The sequence below is a fragment of the Solanum verrucosum genome, unplaced genomic scaffold, assembly GCF_900185275.1.
Source record: "Solanum verrucosum unplaced genomic scaffold, falcon-dt-bn FXZP01000218.1, whole genome shotgun sequence".
Taxonomy (NCBI): domain Eukaryota; kingdom Viridiplantae; phylum Streptophyta; class Magnoliopsida; order Solanales; family Solanaceae; genus Solanum; species Solanum verrucosum.
Genome location: NW_026020464.1, coordinates 346,148 through 373,519, shown reverse-complemented (window position 1 = coordinate 373,519; position 27,372 = coordinate 346,148). Strand labels below are relative to the sequence as shown.

General features: G+C 34.0%; 4 protein-coding genes across 5 annotated transcripts; 3 read left to right on the top strand and 1 right to left on the bottom strand.

The window, feature by feature from the left end:
- Nucleotides 1–3,813: 3,813 nt before the first annotated feature.
- On the top strand, nt 3,814–7,903 carry LOC125808832 (selenium-binding protein 2-like). The gene is made up of 7 exons (XM_049488495.1): nt 3,814–4,186; nt 5,244–5,439; nt 5,559–5,786; nt 6,315–6,546; nt 6,637–6,744; nt 6,829–7,101; nt 7,403–7,903. Exons 1-7 carry the CDS (start codon nt 4,039–4,041, stop codon nt 7,682–7,684), a joined length of 1,467 nt encoding a protein of 488 aa, XP_049344452.1. The 5' UTR covers nt 3,814–4,038; the 3' UTR covers nt 7,685–7,903.
- Nucleotides 7,904–9,265: 1,362 nt separating this feature from the next.
- Nucleotides 9,266–11,184, top strand: LOC125808829 (pentatricopeptide repeat-containing protein At4g14050, mitochondrial). Its single transcript, XM_049488493.1, has one exon. The coding sequence runs from the start codon at nt 9,278–9,280 to the stop codon at nt 11,108–11,110; it is 1,833 nt and encodes a 610-aa protein (XP_049344450.1). The 5' UTR covers nt 9,266–9,277; the 3' UTR covers nt 11,111–11,184.
- Nucleotides 11,185–11,386: 202 nt separating this feature from the next.
- LOC125808828 (probable acyl-activating enzyme 16, chloroplastic) lies at nt 11,387–26,644 on the bottom strand. 2 transcript variants are annotated; one of them, XM_049488492.1, is made up of 18 exons: nt 26,280–26,555; nt 24,722–24,913; nt 24,444–24,558; nt 24,028–24,115; nt 22,872–23,083; nt 21,886–22,004; nt 20,563–20,712; nt 20,311–20,378; nt 20,061–20,166; nt 19,048–19,206; nt 18,391–18,444; nt 18,226–18,306; nt 17,801–17,938; nt 16,967–17,126; nt 16,645–16,724; nt 16,425–16,570; nt 16,245–16,302; nt 11,387–11,525 (listed from the first exon to the last, which is right to left on the bottom strand). In XM_049488492.1, the coding sequence occupies exons 1-18, from the start codon at nt 26,430–26,432 to the stop codon at nt 11,433–11,435; spliced, it is 2,172 nt and encodes a 723-aa protein (XP_049344449.1). In that variant the 5' UTR covers nt 26,433–26,555; the 3' UTR covers nt 11,387–11,432. The 2 variants fall into 2 exon arrangements, with proteins under 2 accessions (XP_049344449.1, XP_049344448.1); XM_049488491.1 differs by lacking the exon at nt 11,387–11,525 and adding an exon at nt 15,843–16,153 and having other exon boundaries at nt 26,280–26,644.
- LOC125808827 (toMV resistance protein Tm-2(GCR236)-like) lies at nt 12,111–14,714 on the top strand. Its single transcript, XM_049488490.1, has one exon. It carries the CDS (start codon nt 12,111–12,113, stop codon nt 14,712–14,714), a length of 2,604 nt encoding a protein of 867 aa, XP_049344447.1.
- Nucleotides 26,645–27,372: the final 728 nt, after the last annotated feature.

The window sequence follows — 27,372 nt, the reverse complement described above, 5'->3', positions numbered from 1 at the left end:
TTTTTTATTTGTCTGCTATATTAAAAGTAGATGTCCACTTTTACTTTGTCCAGCATAAAAAATCAAGAAATAATTTATTTTTATATTTATATCAATTATCCTTATTAGTAAGTATTAATCATTTTTATTTTTCAACATTTAAATAACTTATGATGATTAAGAGTGAAATAGTAAAATAATTATTTTATTTGTTACTTTCTTCTTCTTCTTTTTTTTAAAAAAAGAGCTAAGTTAAACATGGACAAAGTAAATAAACATGGACGAGACTTTAAAGATTTCTAAGATATCATAATAAATAGTCAACTCAATTGTTTAATACTCTTCAAATTCTACTATATTATAAAAGGGAGTTTAGGCCCAATTCTACTATATTATATTCAAGATTGGGACTTTTCCCAATCTTGAATATTATATATTATACTTGTGGGACTTTTAAAAGAAAGTTTATTTCCAAGTATAATATATAATATTTAAGATTGAGACTTTCTTGAATATTATATATTATATTTATTATATAGTAGAACTTGGGCATAAACTCCCTTATATATATCTCACAAATGGAAAAGCCCCAATCAAGGAAGCAACATATATCATTTAAAAATGACTTAAAAAGCTTTAAAATATTCAAAAGCTATATAATAAAATAGGTTGACTCTCAGAATTCTATCAAACTCACATATATTGGGACATAAAAAATAACACATATCATTTTAATATTACCAAAAAAGTATTATAAATAATAATAATTAACAACTTAAAATATCTTAAAGACATTTTAAAAGGGTTAATTTTGTAATTCTATTCATATCACATAAATTAGGACAAAGTGACATGTAATGTACATTATTTCAAAGTTACATAAAAATATTATAAATCACAATAATTAATAACTTCAAACATTTAAAAAAAAATATGAAAATTTGGATGACTCTCCAAATTTCATTTGTATCACATAAATTGAGACAACAAAAATAACATATATTGGGTCCATTTTAATTTATTTGTCTTATTTTTTTTTATATTTAAAAATTGTGTAAAAATACTATAAATCATGATAATTGACAACATAAAATATGTTTTGAAAAAAAATACAAAAAATTCCACTGATTCTTGAAGTGAATTTATCGTAAAAATACTATAAATCATGATAATTGACAACATAAAATATTTCAAAAATATTGCATGTGGGTAGTCTTATTATGCCTTAAATAGCGTCAAAAAAAGTACAGGTTTGTGATAAAAAAAACTTATTCCTTTATCCACGCAAACAATCGCTTCAAAAATTCGGTTATTAGCCCCAAAACATACATTTATATTATTGGGCCCGTATATATATATATATATATATATATATATATATATATATATATATATATATATCTCACAAATGGAAAAGTCTCAATCAAGGAAGCAACATATATCATTTACAAATAACTTAAAAAGCATTAAAAATTACAATAATTACCAATTTAAAATTTAAAAGCTATATAATAACATAGGTTGACTCTCAGAATTCTATCAGGCTCACATGGACAAAAAAAATAACACATATCATTTTAATATTACCAAAAAAGTATTATAAATAATAATAATTAACAACTTAAAATATCTTAAAGACATTTTAAAAGGGTTAATTTTGTAATTTTATCCATATCACATAAATTAGGACAAAGTGACCAGTAATGTACATTATTTCAAAGTTACATAAAAACATTATAAATCACAATAATTAATAACTTCAAACATTTAAAAATATGAAAATTGGGATGACTCTTCATATTTCATTTGTGTCACATAAATTGAGACAACAAAAATAACATATATTGGGTCCATTTTAATTTATTTGTCTTATTTTTTTTTATATTTAAAAATTGCGTAAAAATACTATAAATCATGATAATTGACAACATAAAATATGTTTTGAAAAAAAATACAAAAAATTCCACTGATTCTTGAAGTGAATTTATCGTAAAAATACTATAAATCATGATAATTGACAACATAAAATATTTCAAAAATGTTGTATGTGGGTAGTCTTATTATGCCTTAAAAAGCGTCAAAGAAAGTACAGGTTTGTGATAAAAAAAAACTTATTCCTTTATCCACGCAAACAATCGCTTCAAAAACTCGGTTATTAGCCCCAAAATATACCATTTATATTATTGGGCCCGTGCATAGCACGGGCAACATTATCTAGTACTACTATAAATGAAAAATGTCTCGATAAACTATAAATGATTAAGATAATCACATCAATTAATCACTAACCTTATCATCATATTTATTAATTATTTGACACATATAGATAGCTTTATTTTTATAATACATTCGTGAGTTGTCAAGATATGGACAGAGAGGTCATCTGAAGATCTCCAATACTAAATATTAAAAAATATTCCAAATGTAGATCAAATTGTTTTTTTAAAAAAGGTGAATATATAATTTAAAGTTGATGAATTTTAAATTAAAATTATAAATTTTTATCAAACTCGTACTTCTTATGCTATCTTCGCCTATATATACTCTCCCTCAGTCCACTCTCCCTCATTATCTAACTAGATATTATTTTAAACTATTATTGCTCTGGAAGTGGATTTTTGTACAAATATCATGAGATATACATGTGTGATTAAAAAAATTGACATCTTATATTTATACCAATTCGATATGACACATATTTTTACATATTCTTTTAACTTAATTATAATTGATATATACATATTCTCACATTAATTTAAAACGTAATTATAATAAATGAGTACAATTTAATACAATATCGAGTGAGAATAAACTTTTACATCATGCAATGCACTAAAGCGATGGCAAATGTAAGAACATTTTGAATGACGGGAGTAAATACGAAAAATTAACTATTAATTAAATGATTATTTTATAAATTATCAAACATTGTATTATGACAAATTGATCTATTAATATATCTTTAAAAAGTGTAAGAGAGAAAATTACAGTATCAAATTTTAAAAAGTGTTAAAGAGAGAAAATTATAGTATCAAATATCAAATGATATTTACAGACAATTTCTCAAATTATAATTTTAAAAATATGTGACCTAACTCTGGAAAAAAAGGAATTTACACTAAGGTCCATCCAACACCTTTTTTTTTTATATAAAAAAAAATATATATGTAAAAAACTATTAAGAAAATGATTATCTTGCTACAAAACATATCTAAAGATATCAATATCCTGAATTTTTTAATCAATCCTTTGAAAATAAACATTATCGACACGATATTCGTTTCACCTAGATAAGTACTCAATATTTTTATTGAATTGCATTAAAATTTTGAGTTCATTGATCTTATTGAGTTATGGATAAATTATTTATATATATTATAATAAAATTTTAATGTAAATACAAAAGCCAAATATATAATTAATTTCTTAAATTTGTTAGGATATTCTATTTAAATCATGTTTTCAATTGAACACCACAACAATTTTTAATAAAATATTTTAATTAGATATTTTCTATTTAAATCTAGAAAGAAACAAAATGCATGTGTTCTTTTTTATCTTCTTTAATTATACATACCAAACTCAGATAAAAAATGTCTCAAATTTACTACTTATTAAGATGAATGCATATGCTTAAGAAAATAACATATTTTATGGTATTAACTAAAGTATCTAATAAACAAATAAAAATATATGAAAAAGGTTCTAATTATATAATTGAAATGTGTTAATATTAGGAATTGAAGTGTTTAATTAAAAAAAAATTAATGAAATATTCTAATTAATGCAAGTAATTTATTAAGCCAAATACAGTATGTATTTAGAATATTATTTAGTCTATATACAGACATAAACAAAATACTGCATGATAATACCGCCATAAACAGAGTAAACAAGTCTTTAAGATTCTGATAATTCACCCAAGGTGTTTGGTTACCATAAATCTATATATATCCTTGTTGTTACAAGCCAAAAACTGAAAAAGGGTGTTTTTTTTATAGTATTTTTAGTACTTTTTGCCTATTTCTGATCTGAAATTTCACAATTTCCGGCGAGAAAATGGCGACGGATATGGAGGTGCTGCAGAACGGGAAGGCGGCGGCGGCGGTTAATGGGTGTTGCAAAAAAGGACCTGGTTATGCTTCTCCACTTGCAGCCATGGATGGTCCTAAAGAATCTTTAATTTATGTCACCTGCATATATACTGGTAAAGATTTCTTCTTTTTTTTGTGTAAGATTCTTGAAATTGAGGCTTTTTTGTTTGTTTGTGTTATGTTTGTGAAGTAAAATTAGTTGAAAAATGAAATCTTTGTCTCTGATTTTGCTCATCGAGTATGGTTTTTTCTTTGTCTGATTTATGTTTGTGAAGTAAAACTAGTAGAAAAATGAAATCTTTATCACTAGTTTTGCTCATCAAGTATGGTTTTTTTCTTTGAATTTCTGCTTCTTCTGTCCTTTGGGGCCTTGGGGAGTGGGGAAGAGAGGAAGAAATAAATTTTGCTATGGAAATTCATTGTAAAAATTCTGTCTTTTGAGGGCCAAAGGGAAATCTTGAGTGTATCAAGTGGTTTTCTGATTCCCTTTGGATTGGGGGGTGGGGGGTGGGGTGGGGAAGAGATAAGCTTTGGTATGGAAATTTGTTGTAAAAATTTGATTGCTAAAAGATCTGTGTTTTGTGGGCCAAAAGGAAATCTTGAGTGTTATTATGGGATTTTATAAAAATAATGAAGTGTTTTTCAAGCCCCATTAAATTGTGGTTTACATAAAATCAGATAGAAAAAACACGAGGGGGAAAGTGTAGAACTGGTCAACTGGCATGTGTTTGTTTTATGGAATCTGAGGTTTTCAAGCTTAAATAAATATTTTTTGGCATCTTGTGAGTTTCATAATGTTTTGTTTAAATATTTTACAATGATCTTTGGCTGAAGATGTGTTGAAATGTTAATTCAGGTTTAGAAAGTTAACTTACTGAACAAAAATACAAATAGCAAGTAATGTAGCTGCTAATTTTGGATTTACTTGGATGTATAGTTAATATGGTCTGAGGCGGATGGAGCTTATATTCAATGGGTTCGACTGATATTCGTACTTTCAGTACAAAATATAGATGTGTATATGTCAAAAATTACAATCATTTCAATGAATATTACATTATAAACCTATGATTTCAAAAGCACAATGAGTTCAATGCTGAAATTCCAACTGGATGAATCCGATCAAGTTTAAATCTTTGATCCGCCTCTAAATACGGTTGTTTTCTACAGGAATGGGAAGGGGGAAACCTGACTACCTGGCTACAGTAGATATAGATCCTAAGTCACCATCTTATTCAAAAGTGATCCATAGGCTGCCTATGCCTTATGAAGGTGATGAACTACATCATTCTGGATGGAATTCCTGCAGTTCTTGTTATGGAGATCCATCAGCTGCTCGACGATATCTCGTCCTGCCTTCACTAATGTAAGAATTATAGCTACTCCCCTATATTGTTCATGAGGGAAAAAAATACATCTTGATGACTATATGCAAGTATAGAACTTATATGATATTCAAGATTTTCGATAATTTAACTCTTGCAGATCAGGACGCATTTATGCAATTGACACACAGAAGGATCCAAAGGCTCCCAGTTTGTATAAAGTTGTTCAGCCAGATGATGTCATCAAAAAGACAGGATTAGCATTCCCGCACACTGCTCACTGCCTTGCTTCTGGTGAGATAATGTTGTCATGTCTCGGAGATAAAGATGGAAATGCTGAGGGGAATGGATTTCTTCTTCTCGATTCAGACTTTAACGTGAAAGGAAGGTACTGTATTGTTGTACTCTCTTGAGTCCTGAATTTTCCTCTGCTGGTTTTGTTAGTTTCCACTTGCCTTGGTCTCTCATGGATGGTTGCAAGAAAATTACAGAATCCCTGCATGTGATTGGGCAAGTCCTCTTTTGATTCCTTGTACCTCGATTATCACATTGTTTTGTTGTAGTTTATGTTCTGTTACTATTTGTTGTTTCTTTTACTTCCGTTACTTCTTTTTCTGGACTGCTTTGGACTGTTTTTTCTTGAGTCGAGGGTCTATCTGAAACAACCCCTCTACCTCTAAGGTAGGGGTGAGTCTGCCTACACTCTAGCCTCCCCAGACCACACTTTGTGGGACTACACTGGGTATGATGTTGTTGTTGTGATCGGGCAACTCCAAGGATTGTTTGCTATTCTATCCTAATTTCCGGTCCTCTTGACAGTTTATCAAGGAAAACTGAAGTTATGTAGTTGTAGTGAAACTAGACTATGCAAAGTGTCTAAACCAAGGCAGATTTTGACTCCTTTCTTATATTTTAGATGGGAGAAACCAGGACATAGTCCCCTCTTTGGCTATGACTTCTGGTACCAGCCTCGACATAACACCATGATCAGTTCCACCTGGGGAGCTCCATCTGCTTTCACCAAAGGTTTCAACCTGCAGGATGTTGCTGATGGGCATTATGGTCGACATTTGCATGTCTACACATGGCCTGGTGGTGAACTTCAACAGACATTGGATCTTGGGAACACTGGGCTCCTTCCTCTAGAGGTAATGAACCCCTTTTCCCCCTTTATAACTTTGCGCCATGGTTTATCCTGCTGAATACATAAATATATTCATTTTCCTTCCGATATATAGGTAAGGTTCTTGCATAATCCATCTGAAGCAATTGGGTATGTGGGCTGTGCTTTGACCAGTAACATGGTGCGATTTTTCAAGAATCCAGATGGCTCGTGGGGACATGAGGTTAGTAATCGTTTACTATTTATTGGACCTTTCAATTAGTTGTTAGAATTATCGATCACCAAGTGGATTCCGGAACCAATGCAGGTAGCTATCTCAGTAAAACCAGTGAAAGTGCAGAACTGGATTCTTCCTGAAATGCCTGGTCTTATTACTGATTTTCTGATCTCTCTCGATGATCGTTTTCTATACCTGGCAAACTGGCTACATGGTGACATTCGACAGTACAATATCGAGGACCCTGCCAATCCTAAGTTAACTGGCCAAGTATTTGTTGGAGGAGTATTTCAAAAAGGGAACGCTGTACTCGCTGAGGCTGAAGATGGTTCGACATACCAAGTTGATGTCCCAGAAGTCCAGGTAATTAGAATTGAAAATAATGTCTCAATAATGTTTTGCTTTCAAGTTCATTACTAGTATAAAGAAAATATGAATACATTTTCACTAAAACAAGCTATATAAGATTTGATCGAATTATAATTCGCCAATAAGCATATAAATCATGTATAATCTGTCTACTTTTGGAGTCAAATCTGTGGTTTGAAATCCAAAATATTGTTGATATTGTTAACTTAAGATAGTTTATGCCTACCCCTTTTTCCCGAAAGCTGTAGAAACGTGGACAAATCGATGTATAAATGACCTTCTGTGTTACTTCCAGGGACATCGGTTGAGAGGAGGACCTCAGATGATACAATTGAGTCTAGATGGAAAACGTTTGTATGTTACAAACTCATTGTTCAGTACATGGGACCGTCAATTCTACCCCGAAATGGTAGAGAAAGGAGGTCACATGTTACAAATCGACGTTGACAGTGAGAAAGGTGGCCTTGCTATAAACCCAAGATTTTTCGTTGATTTCGGAGCTGAACCTGATGGTCCATCTTTGGCTCATGAAATGAGGTATCCTGGTGGTGACTGCACTTCTGATATATGGATATGAGTGCCTAAAATCTCATAAAGAATAAAGTCTGGTGACTCTGGTCCCATGATATTGCATTTGTTTATTGAACATCTTCCTTAAACTCCATGTACCTTATAACTTCACGTTTCAGTTTTTCTTTATCTTGATGGAGCTTTGTCTTGATTTCAGAATTTTTACTCTGGTTATCCCTTCTTTATATGAGCTCTTTGGTAAATAACGCCTTTTTTTAATTCTCGTGCAACTTATGGACCTTTTAGACCATGGTTTATCTATCATTTTTTAGCAAACCAAAAAACTTGTGAGAAAACGTTAGACTATGGTCATAAATTTGTAAGTTTACAAACGTAGATCATGGTCTAGTGTTTCCTGTTTATCAGAAGGATTAAAATTTTCGAAGGTTATATTACACAGTTTTAAAATAGGAACAAAATTGCCGCCTAAAAAGGGGACTTTTGTGCAAGTCAATCAACTTTTTATCATTTGCATCTGTTTATTGAAAATTCTAACTCTATCTCTAATTTAACGTATCCTTAATAAAACTTGTTACACTATTGAAAAGTTGAAAAGTTGCATGTAGTGGTTAAGGTTGGTGAAGAAAATCCTTACAAGGTTGATTTTTGTCGCATGAAAAATGTAGCGTCGTAATGTGGACTATCCTAAAGTAGCAACCTAGATGTCTAAAGTCTCGTGAAGCTAACGTCTCAACATTAAAAATGGGACCACATTCGTCAAAAGGTGTAAATAGTACTCCCTCCGTCCCTATTTACTTGTCCATATTTTCTTTTTTAGTTGTCCCTATTTAGTTGTCCATTTTGACAAATCAAGAAAAGACAACAAATTTTTTCCTATTATACCCTTATTTACACTTCTTGAAAATTGTAAAAGTGTATGTTGTTTCCCTCCAATTTATTTCACTTTAATTCAAATAAGTGGTTGTAATTTTGAAGTGAAAAGTTGTCATAAGGGTAAAATTGTAACTTCACTGTGCTAATCATTGTTGCCTTAATCTGTGTGTCATTTCTAAAGTGGACAACTAAAAAGGGACGGAGGGAGTAATATTAAGGATAAAATATGAGAAGATTGCTTAAAATGGTTTGAACATATTTTACGTTGACCTATAGATACATTGATCGACATACGTGAAACTATGATAAGTGAGTGTTAAAAAGGTGGACAAAATAGTCCTAAAACTTAATATGGAATGAAGTGGTCTCAAAAGACTGGTAATTGCTTGATATCAATATAGATTTAGCTAAAGATCAGTCACAACGGACGGATAGATTTTAGACTCGCTCCCATTATTTAGTGATAACAAATTGAAGATTCGTAAACTTATTTAAGACTGAGACGTAGTCTTTCTGGTAACCGCATTGATACCTTAATAAGTATGATAGTGCAGCCAACAAAATTTTTTTACATAATAAGGCTCGAATCCAAAAGTTAAAAGTCGAGGAATCCTAACCATCCCGCCACAACTTAGATCGTTTAACTAGGCATAGTTACTATTGTTGGCTAGACAATTCAATAGCTTAAGGATTTTTGTTTCCAGAAATATTTGAAGTTAATAGCAGCTCATTAGCTTCCCACTCTTAATTAAACCACTGGTTATGAATGCAGCACTTTCATTTTCTTCACCAACTCCAACGATGCGCAAGATTCCATTTCCCTACAGAAGGCAGAAAACTACATGCCCTCATAATCAAGATTGGTTTATACAAGTGTTCCTTAAAGCTTTGCAACAATCTCATAGACATGTATGGCAAATGTGGCCTTCTTGATGATGCCTTACAACTGTTCGACGAAATGCCCCAAAGAGATTTAGCTTCATGGGCCTCTGTTTTTACTGCACACAACGAAGCTAATCAACCCCAGAACACTCTTTTCCTCTTTCCCAATATGTTTTTAGATGGTCTTTGGCCTGACCATTTCGTTTTTGCTAGTGTTGTTAAGGCTTGTGCTAATTCGGGTGCGTTGAGAGTTGGTAAACAAGTGCATTGCCAGTTCTTGAAATCGGTGTTTTCGGTTGATGATGTTGTTAAGTCTTCGTTAGTTGATATGTATGCGAAATGTGGATTGCCTGATAATGCAAAATCGGTTTTTGACTCGATTTTGGTTAAGAATTTGATTTGTTCGAGTGCAATGATATCGGGGTATGCTCGTTGTGGGAGGAAGAATGAAGCTTTTGTGCTACTAGGGAATTTGCCAGAAAAGAATTTGCAATGTTGGACTGCTTTGATATCGGGGTTTGTGCAAAATGGGAACTGGATTGATGCCGTTGATGTATTTCTTGAAGTAAGAAGAGAAGGGGTTGATATGAGGGACCCGTTTATTCTTTCGAGTATAGTAGGAGCTTGTGCTAGCTTAGCTGCACTGCAGCTCGGGAAACAGATTCATCGATTAGTTTTAGGCCTCGGTTATGAATGTAGTTTGTTTGTTAGCAATGCCCTTGTGGATATGTATGCTAAATGTAGTGATATTGTGGAAGCTAAGAGAATATTTGATAGCATGTTGACAACAGATGTTGTATCTTGGACCTCAATTATTGTCGGGATGGCACAGCACGGGCAAGCTATTGAAGCGTTGTTGTTATATGATGATATGATCTTGGCTGGCCTTAAGCCAAATGAAGTAACCTTTGTTGGATTAATCTATGCTTGTAGTCATGTTGGATTAGTAAACAAAGGCAAGAATCTTTTTAAATCCATGATTGAGGATTATAAGTTAAGTCCTTCTCTGCAGCATTATACGTGCTTGTTAGATCTGTTTAGTCGTTCAGGTCACCTTGAGGATGCTGAGAACCTTCTTAACACGATGCCATTTCAGCCTGATGAAGCTGTTTGGGCTGCTTTATTAAGTGCTTGTAAGCAACATGGAAATACTGAAATGGGAGTCAGGGTCGCTAATCGCTTACTACTTCTCGGACCAAAAGATCCTTCAACTTGTATACTGCTTTCAAATACATATGCTGGTGCAGCTCTATGGGACAATGTATCTAAGTTGAGGAAGCAGCTGGCAAATTTGGAAGTTAGGAAAGAACCTGGTTATAGTTCTATTGATTCAGGAAAAGAAACTACGACGTTCTATGCTGGAGAGGCATTGTATCCAATGAAGGACGCGATATTTTCCCTCCTAAAGGAATTTGATTCTGAGATGAGGAAGAGAGGTTATATTCCTGACACCACATTCGTTTTGCATGATATGGAACAGCAAGAGAAGGAAAGACAGCTCTTTTGGCATAGTGAGAGATTAGCTGTGGCTTATGGAATTCTGAGGACTGTTCCTGGATCAGTAATAAGGGTGGTGAAAAACCTCCGAATTTGTGGCGATTGTCACACCGTTATAAAGTTTATATCAAGCATTACAAACCGAAAAATTGTCATTAGAGATGCAAATAGATTCCATCACTTCAATGAGGGGACATGTTCATGTAATGACTTCTGGTGATTGTACTGTCAGCTGTTAGGTGTCTACACTCTATTGACATCGATCCTTGGACACAGAGGCGGAGCCAAAATTTGAAACTTATGAGTTCTAGAATAGAGTTATCAAGATTGAATCTGATTTTTTTCAGGAAACAAAATGTTACATGCTTATTGAATAAGTTTGTAGTACAAAAGTAGTTAATGTGCCTTCATTTACAACTTTATGTCCTCATAAATATATGTCTAGTTCTATCAGATCTAATCAAATTTCAATCACTATATTATCGCCAGTTCGCCGGTAGCTGTTCAGATCTTGCATCTTTCATAGCTAAAAAAATGAGGAATCATTGGTACAAGTTGTCAATTTGCTCTTTGTAAAGAGCTGCAACTCTGTCTCTCTTGATTTTCATAGTTGGTGTTAGGAAGCCACTATCAATCTGCAGTAAATAAAAAGGTCTAAGCTACAGAAATCGTCTGACATTAAACTCGAATAAAATATGGCCAAAGAGGTATCGCTTGTATGACACTCATACTAGTAACAACAGTGATCAATACGACTACGTTCCACTAGACTGTGGAGGATTATTCCTTCATGTTGATGAAACAGAGGTCATTGGTTTCGATTATGAAATGCTTTCATTTGATTTGACAAATATGTGGGTAGGAGAACACCGTGATTTGCAACCGCGACGTGAATGGATTGTTAACAAAAAGAAAAGTAAAGCAGACTTAACTTAAGCGTGGAGATATTATTGATACCCAGTAAAGGAAAAACAAAAAACAAATGAAAAGCAGTCCTAAAGCATCAAGATATCATATATACTTTGTCTTTCTTTTGAATTTAAGGAAAAGCACCTTCTTAGGTCCTTTTACTGTATCCATTTAATCAAATTATAGATAGGAGACTTGTTTGTGGACTAAAAGAAAATAGTGGAATATCATTCTTTTCCTTAAAAGTGTCTCTGCCCTTATAACTTCAGATTAGAAGTTTTTCAAGCTACTGAAAAAGAAAGGAGAAAAAAATGGCTGAAATTCTTCTTACAGCAATCATCAATAAATCCATAGAAATAGCTGGAAATCTACTCTTTCAAGAAGGGAGCCGCTTGAATTGGTTGAAAGAGGACATTAATTGGCTTCAGAGAGAAATGAGACACATTCGATCATACATAGACGACGCAAAGGACAAGGCAATTGGAGGCAATTCAAGGGTGAAAAACTTGATAAAAGATATTCAAGAACTGGCAGGTGATGTGGAGGATCTCTTAGATGACTTCCTTCCGAAAATTCAACAATCCAACAGCACAATTTGTCGGCTTAAGACTGCTTGCATCCCTTCTCATGCTTCTTTTGCCGATGAGTTTGCTATCGAGATTGAGAAGATAAAGAAAAGGGTTGCTGACATTGACCGTGTAAGGACAACTTACAACATCATGGATACAAGTAACAACAATAATGATGATTGCATTCCATTGGACCAAAGAAGATTATTTCTTCATGCTGATGAAACAGAGGTCATCGGTTTGGATGATGACTTCAATATGCTACAAGCCAAATTACTTGATCATGATTTGCCTTATGGAGTTGTTTCAATAGTTGGCATGCCCGGTTTGGGAAAAACAACGCTTGCCAAGAAACTTTATAGGCATGTCCGTCATCAATTTGAGTGTTCGGGATTGGTCTATGTTTCACAACAGCCAAGGGCGGGAGAAATCTTACGTGACATAGCCAAACAAGTTGGACTGGCGGAAGAGGAAAGGAAAGAAAACTTGGAGAACAAAGTACGATCACTCTTGAAAATAAAAAGGTATGTTATTCTCTTAGATGATATTTGGGATGTTGAAATTTGGGATCAACTAAAGCTTGTCCTTCCTGAATGTGATTCAAAAATTGGCAGTAGGATAATTATAACCTCTCGAAATAGTAATGTAGGCAGATACATAGGAGGGGATTTCTCAATTCACATGTTGCAACCTCTAGATTCGGAGAACAGTTTTGAACTCTTTACCAAGAAGATCTTTACTTTTGATAACAATAATAATTGGGCCAATGCTTCACCAGACTTGGTAAATATTGGTAGAAGTATAGTTGGGAGATGTGGAGGTATACCGTTAGCCATTGTGGTGACCGCAGGCATGTTAAGGGCAAGAGAAAGAACAGAACGTGCATGGAACAGGTTACTTGAGAGTATGAGCCATAAAGTTCAAGATGGATGTGCTAAGGTATTGGCTCTGAGTTACAATGATTTGTCCATTGCATTAAGGCCATGTTTCTTGTACTTTGGTCTTTACCCTGAGGATCATGAAATTCGTGCTTTTGATTTGACAAATATGTGGATTGCTGAGAAGCTGATAGTTGTAAATAGTGGCAATGGGCGAGAGGCTGAAAGTTTGGCGGAGGATGTCCTAAATGATTTGGTTTCTAGAAACTTGATTCAAGTTGCCAAAAGGACATATGATGGAAGAATTTCAAGTTGCCGCATACATGACTTGTTACATACTTTGTGTGTGGACTTGGCTAAGGAAAGTAACTTCTTTCACACCGAGCACAATGCATTCGGTGATCCCGGCAATGTTGCTAGGGTGCGAAGGATTACATTCTACTCTGATAATAATGCCATGAATGAGTTCTTCCGTTCAAATCCTAAGCCTACGAAGCTTCGTGCACTTTTCTGTTTCATAAATGACCGTTGCCTATTTTCTCATATGGCTCATCTTAATTTCAAATTATTGCAAGTGTTGGTTGTAGTCATCTCTGCTGGTGATTTACTGAGTATGAGATTCCCAAACACGTTTGAGAAGACGAGTTGCTTACGCTATCTGCGATTGGAGGGGAATTTTGATGGGAAACTGCCAAATTGTATGGTGAAGCTCAAACATCTAGAGACCCTAGATATTCGTAAAAGCTTCTTTATTAAACTTCCTACTGGTGTTTGGAAGTCTACACAATTGAGACATCTTCGTTCTATAGGTTATAATCTAGCACCTTACAATTACTTTTGTATAAACCCATTTTTTCCAAACGTGTACTCATTGCCTCGTAATAATCTACAAACTTTGATGTGGATGGATGGTTTTTTTTTTGAACCAAGATTATTGCACCAATTGATCAATTTAAGAAAACTGGGTATAAAAGGAGTATCTGATTCTACAGTTAAGATATTATCAGCATTGAGCCCTGTGCCAACGGCGCTGGAGGTTCTGAAGCTCAAAGTTGACAGGGTGAGTGAGCAAATAAACTTGTCGTCGTATCCAAATATTGCTAAGTTGCATTTGAGCGGAACAATTCCCTTGAACTGTGAAGCATTCCCTCCAAATCTTGTCAAGCTTACTCTTGTCGACTTTGACGTAGACAGTCATGTAGTGGCAGTGCTTAAGAAATTGCCCAAATTAAGGATACTTAAAATGTATTGGTGCAACCATATGGAAGAAAAAATGGATCTCTCTGGTGATGGTGATGGTGATAGCTTTCTGCAACTTGAAGTTTTGCATATTGTGTATGCACGTGGGTTGTCTGAAGTAAGTTGCAGGGATGATATGAGTATGCCTAAATTGAAAAAGCTATTTTTACTTATAGATACCACTTCCGGCGTTAGGCTCTCGGAACGTCTTGCAAAGCTGAGAGTATGAAAATCCAATGTGTCAAACAGGTTAATTATTTACTTTTAATATCTCTGAATAAGCTCATTTTTTATTAATTAATTCATCAACTTAATATTTTATGTCTAATAAATTGCAGATGCATTTGTGAATGATTAAGTCTTTGCTGGAGAGCATCATCTGATGCCTGTTTGTATTTGAAATAAATAAATTAAATGTTTGATTGCTTCATGAAGTTGATGTATTTGTGGCTTGTGATTTATAAAAGATTTATTTATTGTCTTATGTATATTTACTTTGGAATTAGTAGCTTTAGTTTATTTTCTTCTCAAGAATCAAAGTTTACAATATAAGTTATGGCTTTGCATCGATCGATTCGGGTCAATTTTATGTATTGTCATTTCATTTTATCGGTTTTTGGTTATGGTTTGTTTGTCAATTAGTGATGGTGATGGTGATGGTGATAGCTTTCCGCAACTTGAAGTTTTGCATATTCGTGAACCAGATGGGTTGTCTGAAGTAACGTGCAGGGATGATGTGAGTATGCCTAAATTGAAAAAGCTATTACTTATAATTGATTCCAACGTTAGGCTCTCGGTCTCAGAACGTCTTGCAAAGCTGAGAATATCAATGTGTCAACAGGTTAATTATTTACTTTTAATATCTCAAAATAAGCTAATTTTTTAGTATTTAATTGATGAACTAAATAGTTTTTGTCTAATAAATTGCAGATGCAGTCTTTGGTGGAGAGCATCTTCTGATGCGTGTTTGTATTTGTAATAAATAAATTAAATGCTTGATTGCTTTTTCAAGTTGATATATTTGTCGCTTGTGATTTGTAAAACATATCTATTTTGTTGTGTTATGTATATTTACCTTTGGAATTAGCAGTAGTTTTATTTTCTTCTGTTCTTCAAGAATATAAATTACCTATCATAGCAAGTATCATATCATAGGATTGGACGCTACCACAAAATGGCTTTTTGTTTGTTAAAGAATTTTGTATTTTATTCTACAAAGTTTAGTTTCCCAATATAATTATTTAAGTATTCATATTTGTGACAATTAATATGTTTAATATGAGAAATAGATCAAAGTACTTTTTTTAAAAAAGCGAATGTATATATTTTTCTTCGTTATCACATGAAGTGCAAGATATTCTCAGGAAACAAAATGCTACATGCTTATTGAACTATGTGCCTTCATTTACAACTTTATGTCCTCATAAATATATGTCAAGTTCTATCAGATCTAATCAATTTCAATCACTATATTATCATTGCAATCTCAGGTTTCTTGATGGAAATATAATCTGAAAAACCAACTCGCCGGTAGCTATTCAGATCTTGCATCTTTTATAGCTAAAAAATGAGGAATCATATGAACAAGTTGTCAATTTGCTCTTTGTAAAGAGCTGCAACTCTGTCTCTCTTGATTTTCATAGTTGGTGTTAGCAAGCCACTATCAATCTGCAGTAAATAAAAAGTTCTAAGCTACAGAAATCAACTGACATTAAACTCGAATCAAATATGGCCAAAGAGGTATCGCGATAAATGGTACCGTGAAAGGTTGATCAACAACAAGGATAGGTCCAACTTGAAACGAGCACCCCGAAGTCCTGCATTTGTTAAATAAGAGGGGAGATGATTTTTATTCTAACGAAATTGAAAACAAAATATCAGGAAATTTCCTGATATACGAGTGAATTGGTCAATGTAGAAGGTGTAAGTAAGTCCTTACCATTTTCGTAACTCATCGTGTAATAGGCCAACAGTTATTTCTTTGCTAACTTCAGTGGTTTCAGAATCCACAACAGCTGATCTTTTAGCTGCTAACAGAACCTCTTCCTTGTTTGGTACAATTATAGCTCCAAGACGCCGTTGATCCTATATGTTATTGATGTCAAACTTATGAAACGTGAGAGAACATCTTAATTACGCGCTCAATAATAACAACTCACCTGGCCAATGACAACAATCTGCTGGATCAGACTACTTCCCATAGCAGCTTCTTCAATCTCTGATGGTTCAACATTCTCACCTAGTTTTTCCACACAAGGGAAATACATATAATAAAGTTCAAAGCTGTGGATTGCAAAATTACTCGTAAGATGAAACCCGTTTCTTTGCAGTTTACCAATAGAACGTCATCTTCGAATAACAATCCACACAATAAAGGCTCTAATTCCAAAACACATTACTAACAGAACACCAGAACAACGACAAACTTAATGTTACTAGAGTAGTCCAAGAGCAGACACACTAGAAGTAATTATAGCTTACCAGTTGAAAGGACTATGGTATCCTTTGCACGGCCTTCAAGGACTATTACACCCCCACAATTACGGCTTCTCCCTATAGAGTGATCAGGCACAATCCACCCAAGATCACCAGTGTTCAGCCATCCGTTCTCATCAATAGCTTGTTTTGTTGCCACCGGATTCTAAAGAAAATTTACGAGATACTGATGGTTAATTAACACTGCAAGTAGAATTATGTTCCGGAGTAACACATACAGCTCAAAATGACTTTCAATGAAGGCAAAACATGCTTTTGATGTCTTTTATTATGACCAACATGTAACAAAGAAGCTCTTTTCCAAGTATTGCTGAAGGAAATTAATATTCCCCCTGTTTCAACTGATTCATGCACTTACCAAACATTTATTAAAATATCCATGTTACATTATACTGTATGTATCTAACATCATGCGTAAATGTATTTAGATTGTTTATGTCAGAGAGAAAGGTACTGCCTCCTCAAAAGGGGAAAAACAGCCTAGGTAATGTCATAATCATATAAAGTTCCGAGAAATAATTCAAATAAAATGAAGCAGTGTCACGCTAAAATAAAATGTAAAGAAACCTAATGATGCCTCGTCATAGATGTACAAGCGAAGACAACAACATATCCAGTGTAATCCCACAAGTGGGGTTTGGGAGGATAGGATGTACGCAAACTTTGTGGAGTAGAGAGGTTGTTTCTGAGAGACCCTCGGCGTCCAAGGGACGACAAAAAGAAAATATAATTTCTGATCAAGCTATTGCATTGCATTGGAATAACAGGTCTAACAAAGAGGAACTATAGAACTCATTAAGCAAAAAATGATGCACTAACCTTATAGTATCCTTTCATTATTAGTGGCCCTCTAGCTTTGACAGTGCCTTTTGAGCCGGGGGGAAGGACCTCATCTGTTTCAGAATTTACAACTTTTACCTCTACATGCCGAATGGGACGCCCAATTGAGCCAAGAACCTTCAGAGATCAACAAGGATTATGTTATAAGAATACCACATTCTGAAGTATGCACAATTAAAGCCAAGTAATGATAGTAACTAGCCTAAGAATATGTAAAATACAAAATCGCATTTTTGTGTGGTGGGAAGCAACAAATGTGCCATTATGAAACAATTTCACGTGATGGTTGTGGTATTATGACATCTTCAAAGGTTACAACTCAATACAAGGCATCCCTATAAGAAACTTCATTGATGAAGAAGTAGAATTATTTTGGTTCCATATCTATGAGATACAATACTCACGTTACACGTAAGACTCCGTGCAGCAATCACAGGAGCTGACTCTGTCAAGCCATATCCATTCTGAATCTTAATGTCAATTGCCTACGAATTACCAAAACGTATGTAAGGAAAGATCATCAATCCAATTGCCTACTTACAATAGTTAAGACTACAGAAACTACTAACCTCAAAGAATTTGTCTACATGGGAAGAAAGACTACCGCCCCCGCTTATGCCAGCCTGTAAAATGTAAAAGAAGGTAGTCAATTAGTATCTTCACAATCCAGCGGACCAAAGTCACGTTTGCCAAGCAGAATATAAGTATAACAAAACAGCAGCATGGTGTTTATGGAAAAGAATAGAATGCCGTTGTTAACAATGTGTGAAAAGATTTAAGCTTACAAGCATGCATTTGGACAAACAACAGCTTGAGTACATGTAAGCTACTACTGCAACCTTTTCAAAATATTTCCGCTCACATTGGCGTGAGAAAACATTCACCTCTCTCTTCAAATTTCTTATTTTACTTTCTTTTTGTTTTAAAACTTACTTTGTTTTTCTTTTGATGTTCTGAGATAGTGTTAAACTCTTTAATTTTCTCTGGTTACACCCTTACTGCATCAGAAATTTCTTATTTCGGGGATACGTAGTGTACCAAAATGTCACAAGTTTATTAATGACGCATCCAACCTCAAAAGAGTTGCCTAAATCAGTCAACTGACGAGTGTCACACCATTATAAGGCCTACAACACAGGCATTTGTTTTGCTAGTTCAATAAGTCCTAAACTTCAAAGATGCACAGGTAAGGAACATCACAAGTCACTAGCAGTTGCATATCAAACCTTTGAAATACCAATGCCTGAGTGTATTTTACTGTAAACAATTTTCTTGGCCAGCATATGTAATGGCAATAGTATAGCAGCAATAGTTCGAGCCCACAACCAGTCAAGCAATGATACAATATATGAAGGTTGCTTCGTGTCCTTCGTTAAACATTTCCCCTGCATCACAGACCATGATGGAAAAGAGTAAATCATGATTAAATCAATGTGCTCACTTGGGCGATACATTATAATTATAACCAGAAGTACATCAAAAATCATTCCTCGAAACAAATTGAATGACATACTTTCGTAGTAAGAGTTAATAGTTAACTGCAAACATAAACAAACGCGCAACTAGTGCAACAGAATCCCTAATAAAAATAATAACGACACAAGCAACAAAAATAAAATATGATAGAAAAATGAAATATGCAAGAAAAGAAACAGTGCAAGCTATCAATCCATTTTCTACACCCATTACATGTGCAGATCATAGCATCTTAAGTTCAAGAGTTCAATCTTCGGCATCCATTTTAACAAGTAACAGTTTAAAAGTCCCACTATACGTGTGAGGCAGAAATGCAGCTGGAGAAGAACAGGTATTGTATGTGATCTTCCTTAACTAAGTGGTACAGCCTGGGGCAATTGTTGAGAGGTTGAGGGATTGACATAAATTCAGATAGTCATGATCACAAATCTGTTTATAATTGCTAATCACCCTACGACAATGCTCATACACTCAATATGCTTCAGTATTCAAGTTCTATATTTTGGTTCCAAATATTGCACCGTAATTATACAATCTGAAGAGTAACTATTACTACAAAATGATAAATTTAAGAGTCCATGCCCACATACATCTAAGAACTCATTTTGTGAAAAGATGATAAGAATTTAGAAGCAGTGTTCTTGAAAACAGATACTAATACAACTATTATAAAGTTGAGTATTCCTGAACAAAACTGTGCTTATTCACTATAATAATGGTGCATATAAGCTGAAAACTTAGTACAATAATATAAGGGATTAACCTCGTAAATCCTTTTCGCCTCCATGTAAGCCATACTGATCCTTAAAAATAATTGGGCAATGAGTTTACGAGCAGCAGAGTTTGAATTGATCTGCTTTAGAATTCCGCTGTAAAGTTCATAATCGATTATTATCTAATATTATAGAATAACAAAAAAAAAAAAGGATATCACAAGAAATGTTATTAAGCACAAATTTTTCTAACAGTTTAAGCACAAGAAAATCAAAGGTATGAGAAGCTACGGATTATACCTGTATAACGTCTCATACACTAGAGGAACACTTATCAGGTAATGTGGCTGATAACGCCGCAAATCTTCCTACAACAGTAAGAAGGTTGCTGAGGTAGTGGTAATAAAGATTAATAATCGAAGTATAAATATATTTTAAGGGGGGAAAATACTGGGGAAGAGATCAGATCAATGTTTTAGACTCTTTCAAAACATGAGGGCAAAAAAGGGGCACAAATTGACTAAATAAGAAACCAATACAAAATGCACACACCTTCAAATTCTTTACGGTTGTGTACACTTGCTCCGTTCCATGCGTGAATATGAAATACTCGCAAGCACGTTCATATGCATGCCAAGGCGGAAGCATGCTTAAAAATCTGTCCCCAGGTACAGCAGGCACAATCTCCCACAAATTCAAAATCTAACAAAGAGAACACAGGAGGTCAACAACTTTACTTACCCAATAACTAGCAGTACAACATACTTATTGACACAGATACCTTTGGAAGTTACAATGATACTAAAAGATGGAAAACCAGCCAAACAGAAAATAAATAAGAAAATACCAGCAACAGCAGAAACAATATTTTCTATGTAGAATGATAATATTACTGTTTTTTTGGTTTTAGTATTCACGCTGCTTTTGTGATGATTAGTTCCGACTGTACAACAATTCTTTCTGGTGACATGTTAGTGACGTTGTAACTCTATTAGGTGACGTTCTGCTGGTACCACACCTCTTTACAGTGAACCCTCTGGTTGAACCAGACTCTTTTTCGACCATTCTCGTGACAACTTTTTTGATTACTCTAAGTTGTCAATTCAAGCAACACTAATGATGCCCTAAATATTTGTGCAATGTTACCTCTTCACGATTACGAAGTAAGGATCCATTTATATGCCACAAGAAGCACCTCCTTTCGCTACATAATTACCATCAACTTGAAAGAGAAAAGAACTTCATATTTTTCTTTTGGTGACTTTTCATTGTTCTAGCAACATTAAGACAATAAGCTCACTACTCAAGTATTAGTTTAGCGTTTCTTGTCTGAAATAAGTAAACTCATGACATTTCACCAACTTGAGTTTGAGAACTTCTGAAAGTTAAGAAAATTGTTAAATATCTGGTGAATATCCTCGATGATAATGTCATAGCTAAGAATTCAAAAAATTAGGTTTCTTTCTTTAAAAAAACTTCTATAAGGATCCAACTTAGTAGTTAACTTACAATTCAGCAAGAGTTTTTTTTCTCATTTCTTTCTCTCGTTCACAATACTAAACCTCACTTCTCAACCTAACTTTTTCTCATTGACGTCTTTCCCCAAGGATATTTTATTCATATTTCTGCAGAAAAAATCACAAGAGTACAGAATCTACTAAAGCACTAATTTTAAGATGAGATAGTGTGCAAGTTTAAAGAGAGATCGGTCCATCAGTCCTTTTTCCCAAATTTGTACCTCAAGTTAATACTTAGCTTCTTTTCATATAACCAAGACTAGAACAACAGGATAAAGGTAATAACACACAGATGATCCTGGAAAAGTGAAATCAACTAAAGAATTCTAAACACTAGAGTAAATGTACAAGTGCAAACCTGGTGAAGCAAATTTTTATGTGTAAGCATGACACCTTTTGGATTACCGGTGGTTCCACTAGTGTAAACAAGTGTAGCCACATCATCAAAGTTGATTGCTTCATATGAATATTGTTTCCCTAAAACAAATTTGTTAGCTACTGATATTCTCCCAATAGGAATTTGGAACTACATTATTGAAAAGTGCAACTTCATAATCGAAGACAAAATAAAAAGGTCACCAAACTGAACATCGCGTTGAGCATGTGACTTATAAACACGTAACTGCTCAAAATATATAGGAATGCAAACTAGTTAGCGTGCTCAAATGTTATGGAAGTTGTCACAGAAATAGAGAGGATAAAAAAAATATGACAAGCTAAAAGGGAAGTAGAACAATCACATCGGGATAGATCACTTGACCAAAAGCTAGTCCCTATTAAAAAACTGGGATAAGGTACACTAGCCTATAAATTTTCATTTGTTGTTTTATTTTACTGGGCACAGAATCAAAACTCTAGAAGTAAAGTTCAGGATGACGTTTGCATAAACCGAAAAAGAAGCATAAAAGCCAAATTGTGATGATAGAATTAGAATGGGGTTCAGGATATTGATTTCCATGCTGAAGTCTCGAAATTGAATCTATTAAGTAATAATTATTGTGTTTACACTAGGCAGGAGTTATCTTTTATTGTTAGTATCTCAGAGAGCTCACAGACATATAACATATACTGGGAAAGAGTCAGGAAGATGAACTTGCAACTTGAAGTAGAAAACTTTTTAGCACAATTCTGTTCTAATAAGATGATAAAGCAGAACGACAAGAACGAGCAAAAGTACTAGATTTATTCCAATGCAGGATAAAAAAATCAAGGAAATTTTATTGTGTGAAGAAAAAAAATCACCAATATATCATCTTAGGAAAACAATAATTAGTTTTAAGCAAGAAATAATTTTTTTAAAATTTTATGTAATTTAAATTATGTCTCTTACAGTAAATGTCTTACTGGCATCTTCAGAATCAAGTAGATCCACACGACTCTTGTGACCCAATTCTATAATCTCCTTATAAGTATATACAGGATATCCCTGTCTGGCTTCTGTTACAAGGTTAGACTTCTCTCCCCAAAGTAAAATAGCAAATCGTACAGCTGCATGGGAGCCAAAAGTGTCTGCAATCCGGTTGTACATCGCAGGATTGTCAATAGCAAGAGCGACACTGGCAAGGCAATGATTAAAATGATAATGATAATAATCTTATCACAGTCAAAATGCATGCAGAAGAAAATTGTTTTTGTTTTTGGGTTTAAGATGGATATTGTGGAGTACATCCGACAATACCTTCTTTTTATCTTTGGAGAAAAACATTTTATCATTAAAAACAATGGAAAATGAAAGATGAGAAAAAGAAACCTGAAATTAAAGAATAAAAAGCGAAAGCAAAATACAGTGACAAATAGAAGTTTTTTAAACTTGTTGCTGGCACACGCAGCAGAGATAGCTACTTCGTCAAATTGATCACAGCTGCTGGTGCAAACTAAACAACGAGAAACACATAATCCTACACTCTGTGCACAAATTGCTTGCAAAAGTTTATGAATAGAAGTCAACCACATAAACTAGGTAATCCTCTAATCAGATAGAACAAATCTGGCCAACGTAATTGATCATAGAGGCATCTTGAAGGCCATCAAGATGTCCATTTTATTTGTTTAGTTCATCAGCTTAAAAAATGTAACCAGTATCAACTACATGTCACTACACCGAACAAGATTTTCTTAAAATAATAAGCAAATATAGTGAAACTCGGATATGAACAGCAGACAAATGTCCAAACGATTTTATTTCTATGGTACAATGAACTTTTAGGGAGATCGTGTGCTTCTGATGGTAGAGTTGTTATTCTAGAAACAAAAAGTTACTTATACATGTTAAGGCAAAAAGACCTATCATGCAGTCAAAACGAGGATATAATACCCATATACCAATCGGTCAAGAGATCTTTCATTTAGTATTGCAGTCAATAATAGTATCAACATGTTTGAAAATGAGATGCAGGGAAAACAACTAATCAGGAAAAGGAAACGAGAAGAAAGGTAGGTAGAACAAGTAACATGCTCACTGACAGGTTAATTAGAACAACCAACGAACACCTGCACTAACCTTTCAGAGTGGCTGTATAATTGCAATAGCTCTTGATCTGATGACCTTGAACCCCTTACAACATTGATAGCCCCGCTTGCCATCATACCTAAAGAATATGACACTTTACAACAGAGCTTCCAAATAAATTGAGCATAATCGAGGATTCAGGTAGAAGACTAGTAGTAAACAGTTTCGGTTCTTGTCTCTCCTGCTGGTACTACTAGTATTATTCTCGGTATTTTAATTACTTTACTATTTCTGTATTTCTCATTCTTAGTTTTCTGTTGCTACTTGTTGTTTCTCATGCCTTTGATTTCCAAAATTTGTAATTTCGACGACGGGAGCAGGAAACGGAAGAGAAAAAGGTAATGCATAAGAAGTAAAACGAAAGATTCACCATTTCTAGGATTTATGGATGGGATCAATTGATTTACCTTGATCTGCAACAAGCCATCGACATGAGTTATCAGCAAAGAGTGCAATTTTTTCATGTGGCTTTAGCCCAATAACTCTCAAGCCTTCGGAGAAATCCACAATTTCCTGATCAAGCTGCAATTTTTGGCAATGCATTTAGAGAAAAAAGGGAAGCTCATGCATATCAATGACAAGATGGCAAGTCTCATCAAGTCACCAACAGTGATCCACTACACAAACTTGTGAAAGTAACTACCATCCTAGAGAAAGGCTCTTAAAAATAGAAGTCATGGTTGACCTGTTTATAAGTCATGGTTGTAGGAGGATCATGATATGGGTCCACAACTGCTACACGATCACCAAATTTCTCTGCTGAAGTCCGCCAAATGTCGGGAACGCTTCTCCACTCTGTCAAGGGCAACCCACCATTACCGGACAACAATTCACTTTCCAGAAAAGGCGAGCACTTCCTGATTTCCACTTCTGCAGTCTGGAACAATGTTTTAATGAATCCCATAAATAAATACATAATAGAAGCAGTGTTATCAAAAGAGAAAGCGCAAAAATAATTCTAAGGTCCTTTGGGGCTTTAAGCGGAAAGCACAAATAAAGCATGAGTTGTAATGAAAAAAGGCGCAAATGGAGCAAAACTACAAATATGTATGTGTGAAACTGTGAATAGATAGGAACCATAGATGCTTGATGGAAAAGAATATATACCTCTTGTAAAGTTCAAATATCTTCAAAATCATCGTTTGTACGATCAATAGTGTAAACAAAAAAGATGACATCCTGGACATAATTGACTCCTTACATCTATAAAAGGAATCAGTCCAGCACTTCGACAGATATAATCAGACCTGCTAGGTGCTGCTCTAACTATCAATGAAATTACTGTACTTTTATCGAAATATTATTGCAAGAACGATACATGAAATGCATCAGACACAAAACTGGAAGTTGGAGGCTAACTAAAGTTAGTTGGCATTAACAAAATTTCATTAAAACAGGAAAGAGGGTACCGAAATATCCATTCAAGAAATCTCAACTCCAAATGCACTTAATGCTGCTTATTGTACTTCCCAAGCTTAAGTCAATTACAGCAATTGTACTTTCAAAGCTGGACTCAGTTATAACAACTAGGAACAACATTGCACCATTAATATACAACAGTGATAATTGCTCTCTCTGATGTGAGTCACTTTCCTTTTTACGTCCCAAAAAAATGACACCTTTCTATACAAAGAACTACTCCCTCCATCCCAATTTACGTGTCTTACTTTCCTTTTCAGTTTGTCCCAAAAAGAGTGTCAGTTCCTATAAGTAAGTTTTCAATTCTAACATAGTACATCAAAGACTTCACACATCTTTAATTTTAAACCATAAAAAAAATTAAAAGCACAAGATTTAAAAGTTTCTCTTCATTTCTTAAACTGTGTGCCAACTCATTGGGATGGAGGGAGTAATTAAGTCTAAACTTCAATTTTTACCCCTAATGGCATATTTGTAATCAAACAAATGTCTATGACATGTTTTAGACCACAAGTTTCAAAAGAGATTCGATCTTTCTTAAACTGCGTGCCCACTCATTGGGACGGAGGGAGTAATTAACTTTAAACTTCAAATTTTACCCTTAATAACATAATTTGCAGTCACACAAGTACCTATGACGTGTTCAAAACCACAAGTTTCAAAAAAGATACAATCTTTATTAAACTACACGCCTAGTCAAAAACAGCCACATAACATAGGCACTGATCGAGTATAATTCACAATTAAAAACTAAAATACTTTACTCCAACAAAATACAGCAAGAGCATTAAACCAAAAGAAGCAAAAGGGTATTCAAGAATCACCTTAGACTGACAGTGAACTCGACCAAGTTTTCGATTTTTCGAAACAAGAATTGTTACCAATTGCTGCTGAGACCAAAAATGGCTAACCCCATGTCTTCCCCAACATGGAGTAGCAAAAAAATTGGATTTTAAACTCATGGTAGTAGTAATCATCACTGCTAATCTAAAATTTTCTTGAAAAAGATAAATCTTCTAGAGTATTAATGGTGAGAACAAAAGTCAAGAAGTAGAAATTGGGTAAAAAAAAAAACCAGCATTGAAATATACGGAAAAAAAGAACAAATGGCCGGAATTAACAGCTGAAGAACATTTAAAGAATTTAATTTACAAGTGTTGACAAAAAGACTCCATAAAAGTTGAAGGATTGAGACATTTTAAGAATTTTATTTACGAGCTAATGGTCAAAAACATATTTGAAAGATCGTCATATACATGCGAATCACATTAGATACATGTATCTAATACACCAGATACACGAAGAAAGGTGATAGTCAGATACACATGAATATATTTAGATATAATGTGTCTAGAACATATTTGGATGTGTGAGTTACTTATATCCGAAGTCCAAAATTTGATAAGATTCGTAATATTGCAAACTAATATGAATCTAAATAATTAACTTCAAAGCTAATATAATTTCTATAACTTACGATAATTAATAATAATAATAATAAAATTCACGTTCAATAATTTAGATATGAAACTCGGAAAAAACGAACTTTATGAGTGGTGACAAAGAGTGTGTGTTGGGTTGAATACTAATACTACTCCCTCCGTCCCTATTTAGTTGTCCATATTTCCTTTTTTAGTTGTCCCTATTTAGTTGTCCATTTTGACAAACCAAGAAAGGACAACAAATTTTTTCCTATTATACCCTTATTTACACTTCTTGAAAATTGTAAAAGTGTATGTTGTTTCCCTCCAATTTATTTCACTTGAATTCAAAGAAGTGGTTGTAATTTTAAAGTGAAAAGTTGTCATAAGGGTAAAATTGTAACTTCACTGTGCTAATCATTGTTGCCTTAATCTGTGTGTCATTTCTAAAGTGGACAACTAAAAAGGGACGGAGGGAGTACTTTATTGGTGTGTT

Bases quoted from the DNA above. Each gene is read 5' to 3' on its own strand.
- LOC125808832 (XM_049488495.1), top strand. From the start codon at position 4,039: ATGGCGACGGATATGGAGGTGCTGCAGAACGGGAAGGCGGCGGCGGCG. The intron at 6,745-6,828 runs GTTAGTAATCGT...GAACCAATGCAG, and splicing joins ATGGCTCGTGGGGACATGAG to GTAGCTATCTCAGTAAAACC. The intron at 7,102-7,402 runs GTAATTAGAATT...TGTTACTTCCAG, and splicing joins TTGATGTCCCAGAAGTCCAG to GGACATCGGTTGAGAGGAGG.
- LOC125808829 (XM_049488493.1), top strand. From the start codon at position 9,278: ATGCAGCACTTTCATTTTCTTCACCAACTCCAACGATGCGCAAGATTC.
- LOC125808827 (XM_049488490.1), top strand. From the start codon at position 12,111: ATGGCTGAAATTCTTCTTACAGCAATCATCAATAAATCCATAGAAATA.
- LOC125808828 (XM_049488491.1), bottom strand. From the start codon at position 26,432: ATGATTACTACTACCATGAGTTTAAAATCCAATTTTTTTGCTACTCCA. The intron at 20,713-21,885 runs GTTTGCACTTGT...TCTCTTTGTTAG, and splicing joins ATAAAAATTTGCTTCACCAG to ATTTTGAATTTGTGGGAGAT. The intron at 16,571-16,644 runs GTGAGTTGTTAT...AATAACATATAG, and splicing joins AGATTGTTGTCATTGGCCAG to GATCAACGGCGTCTTGGAGC.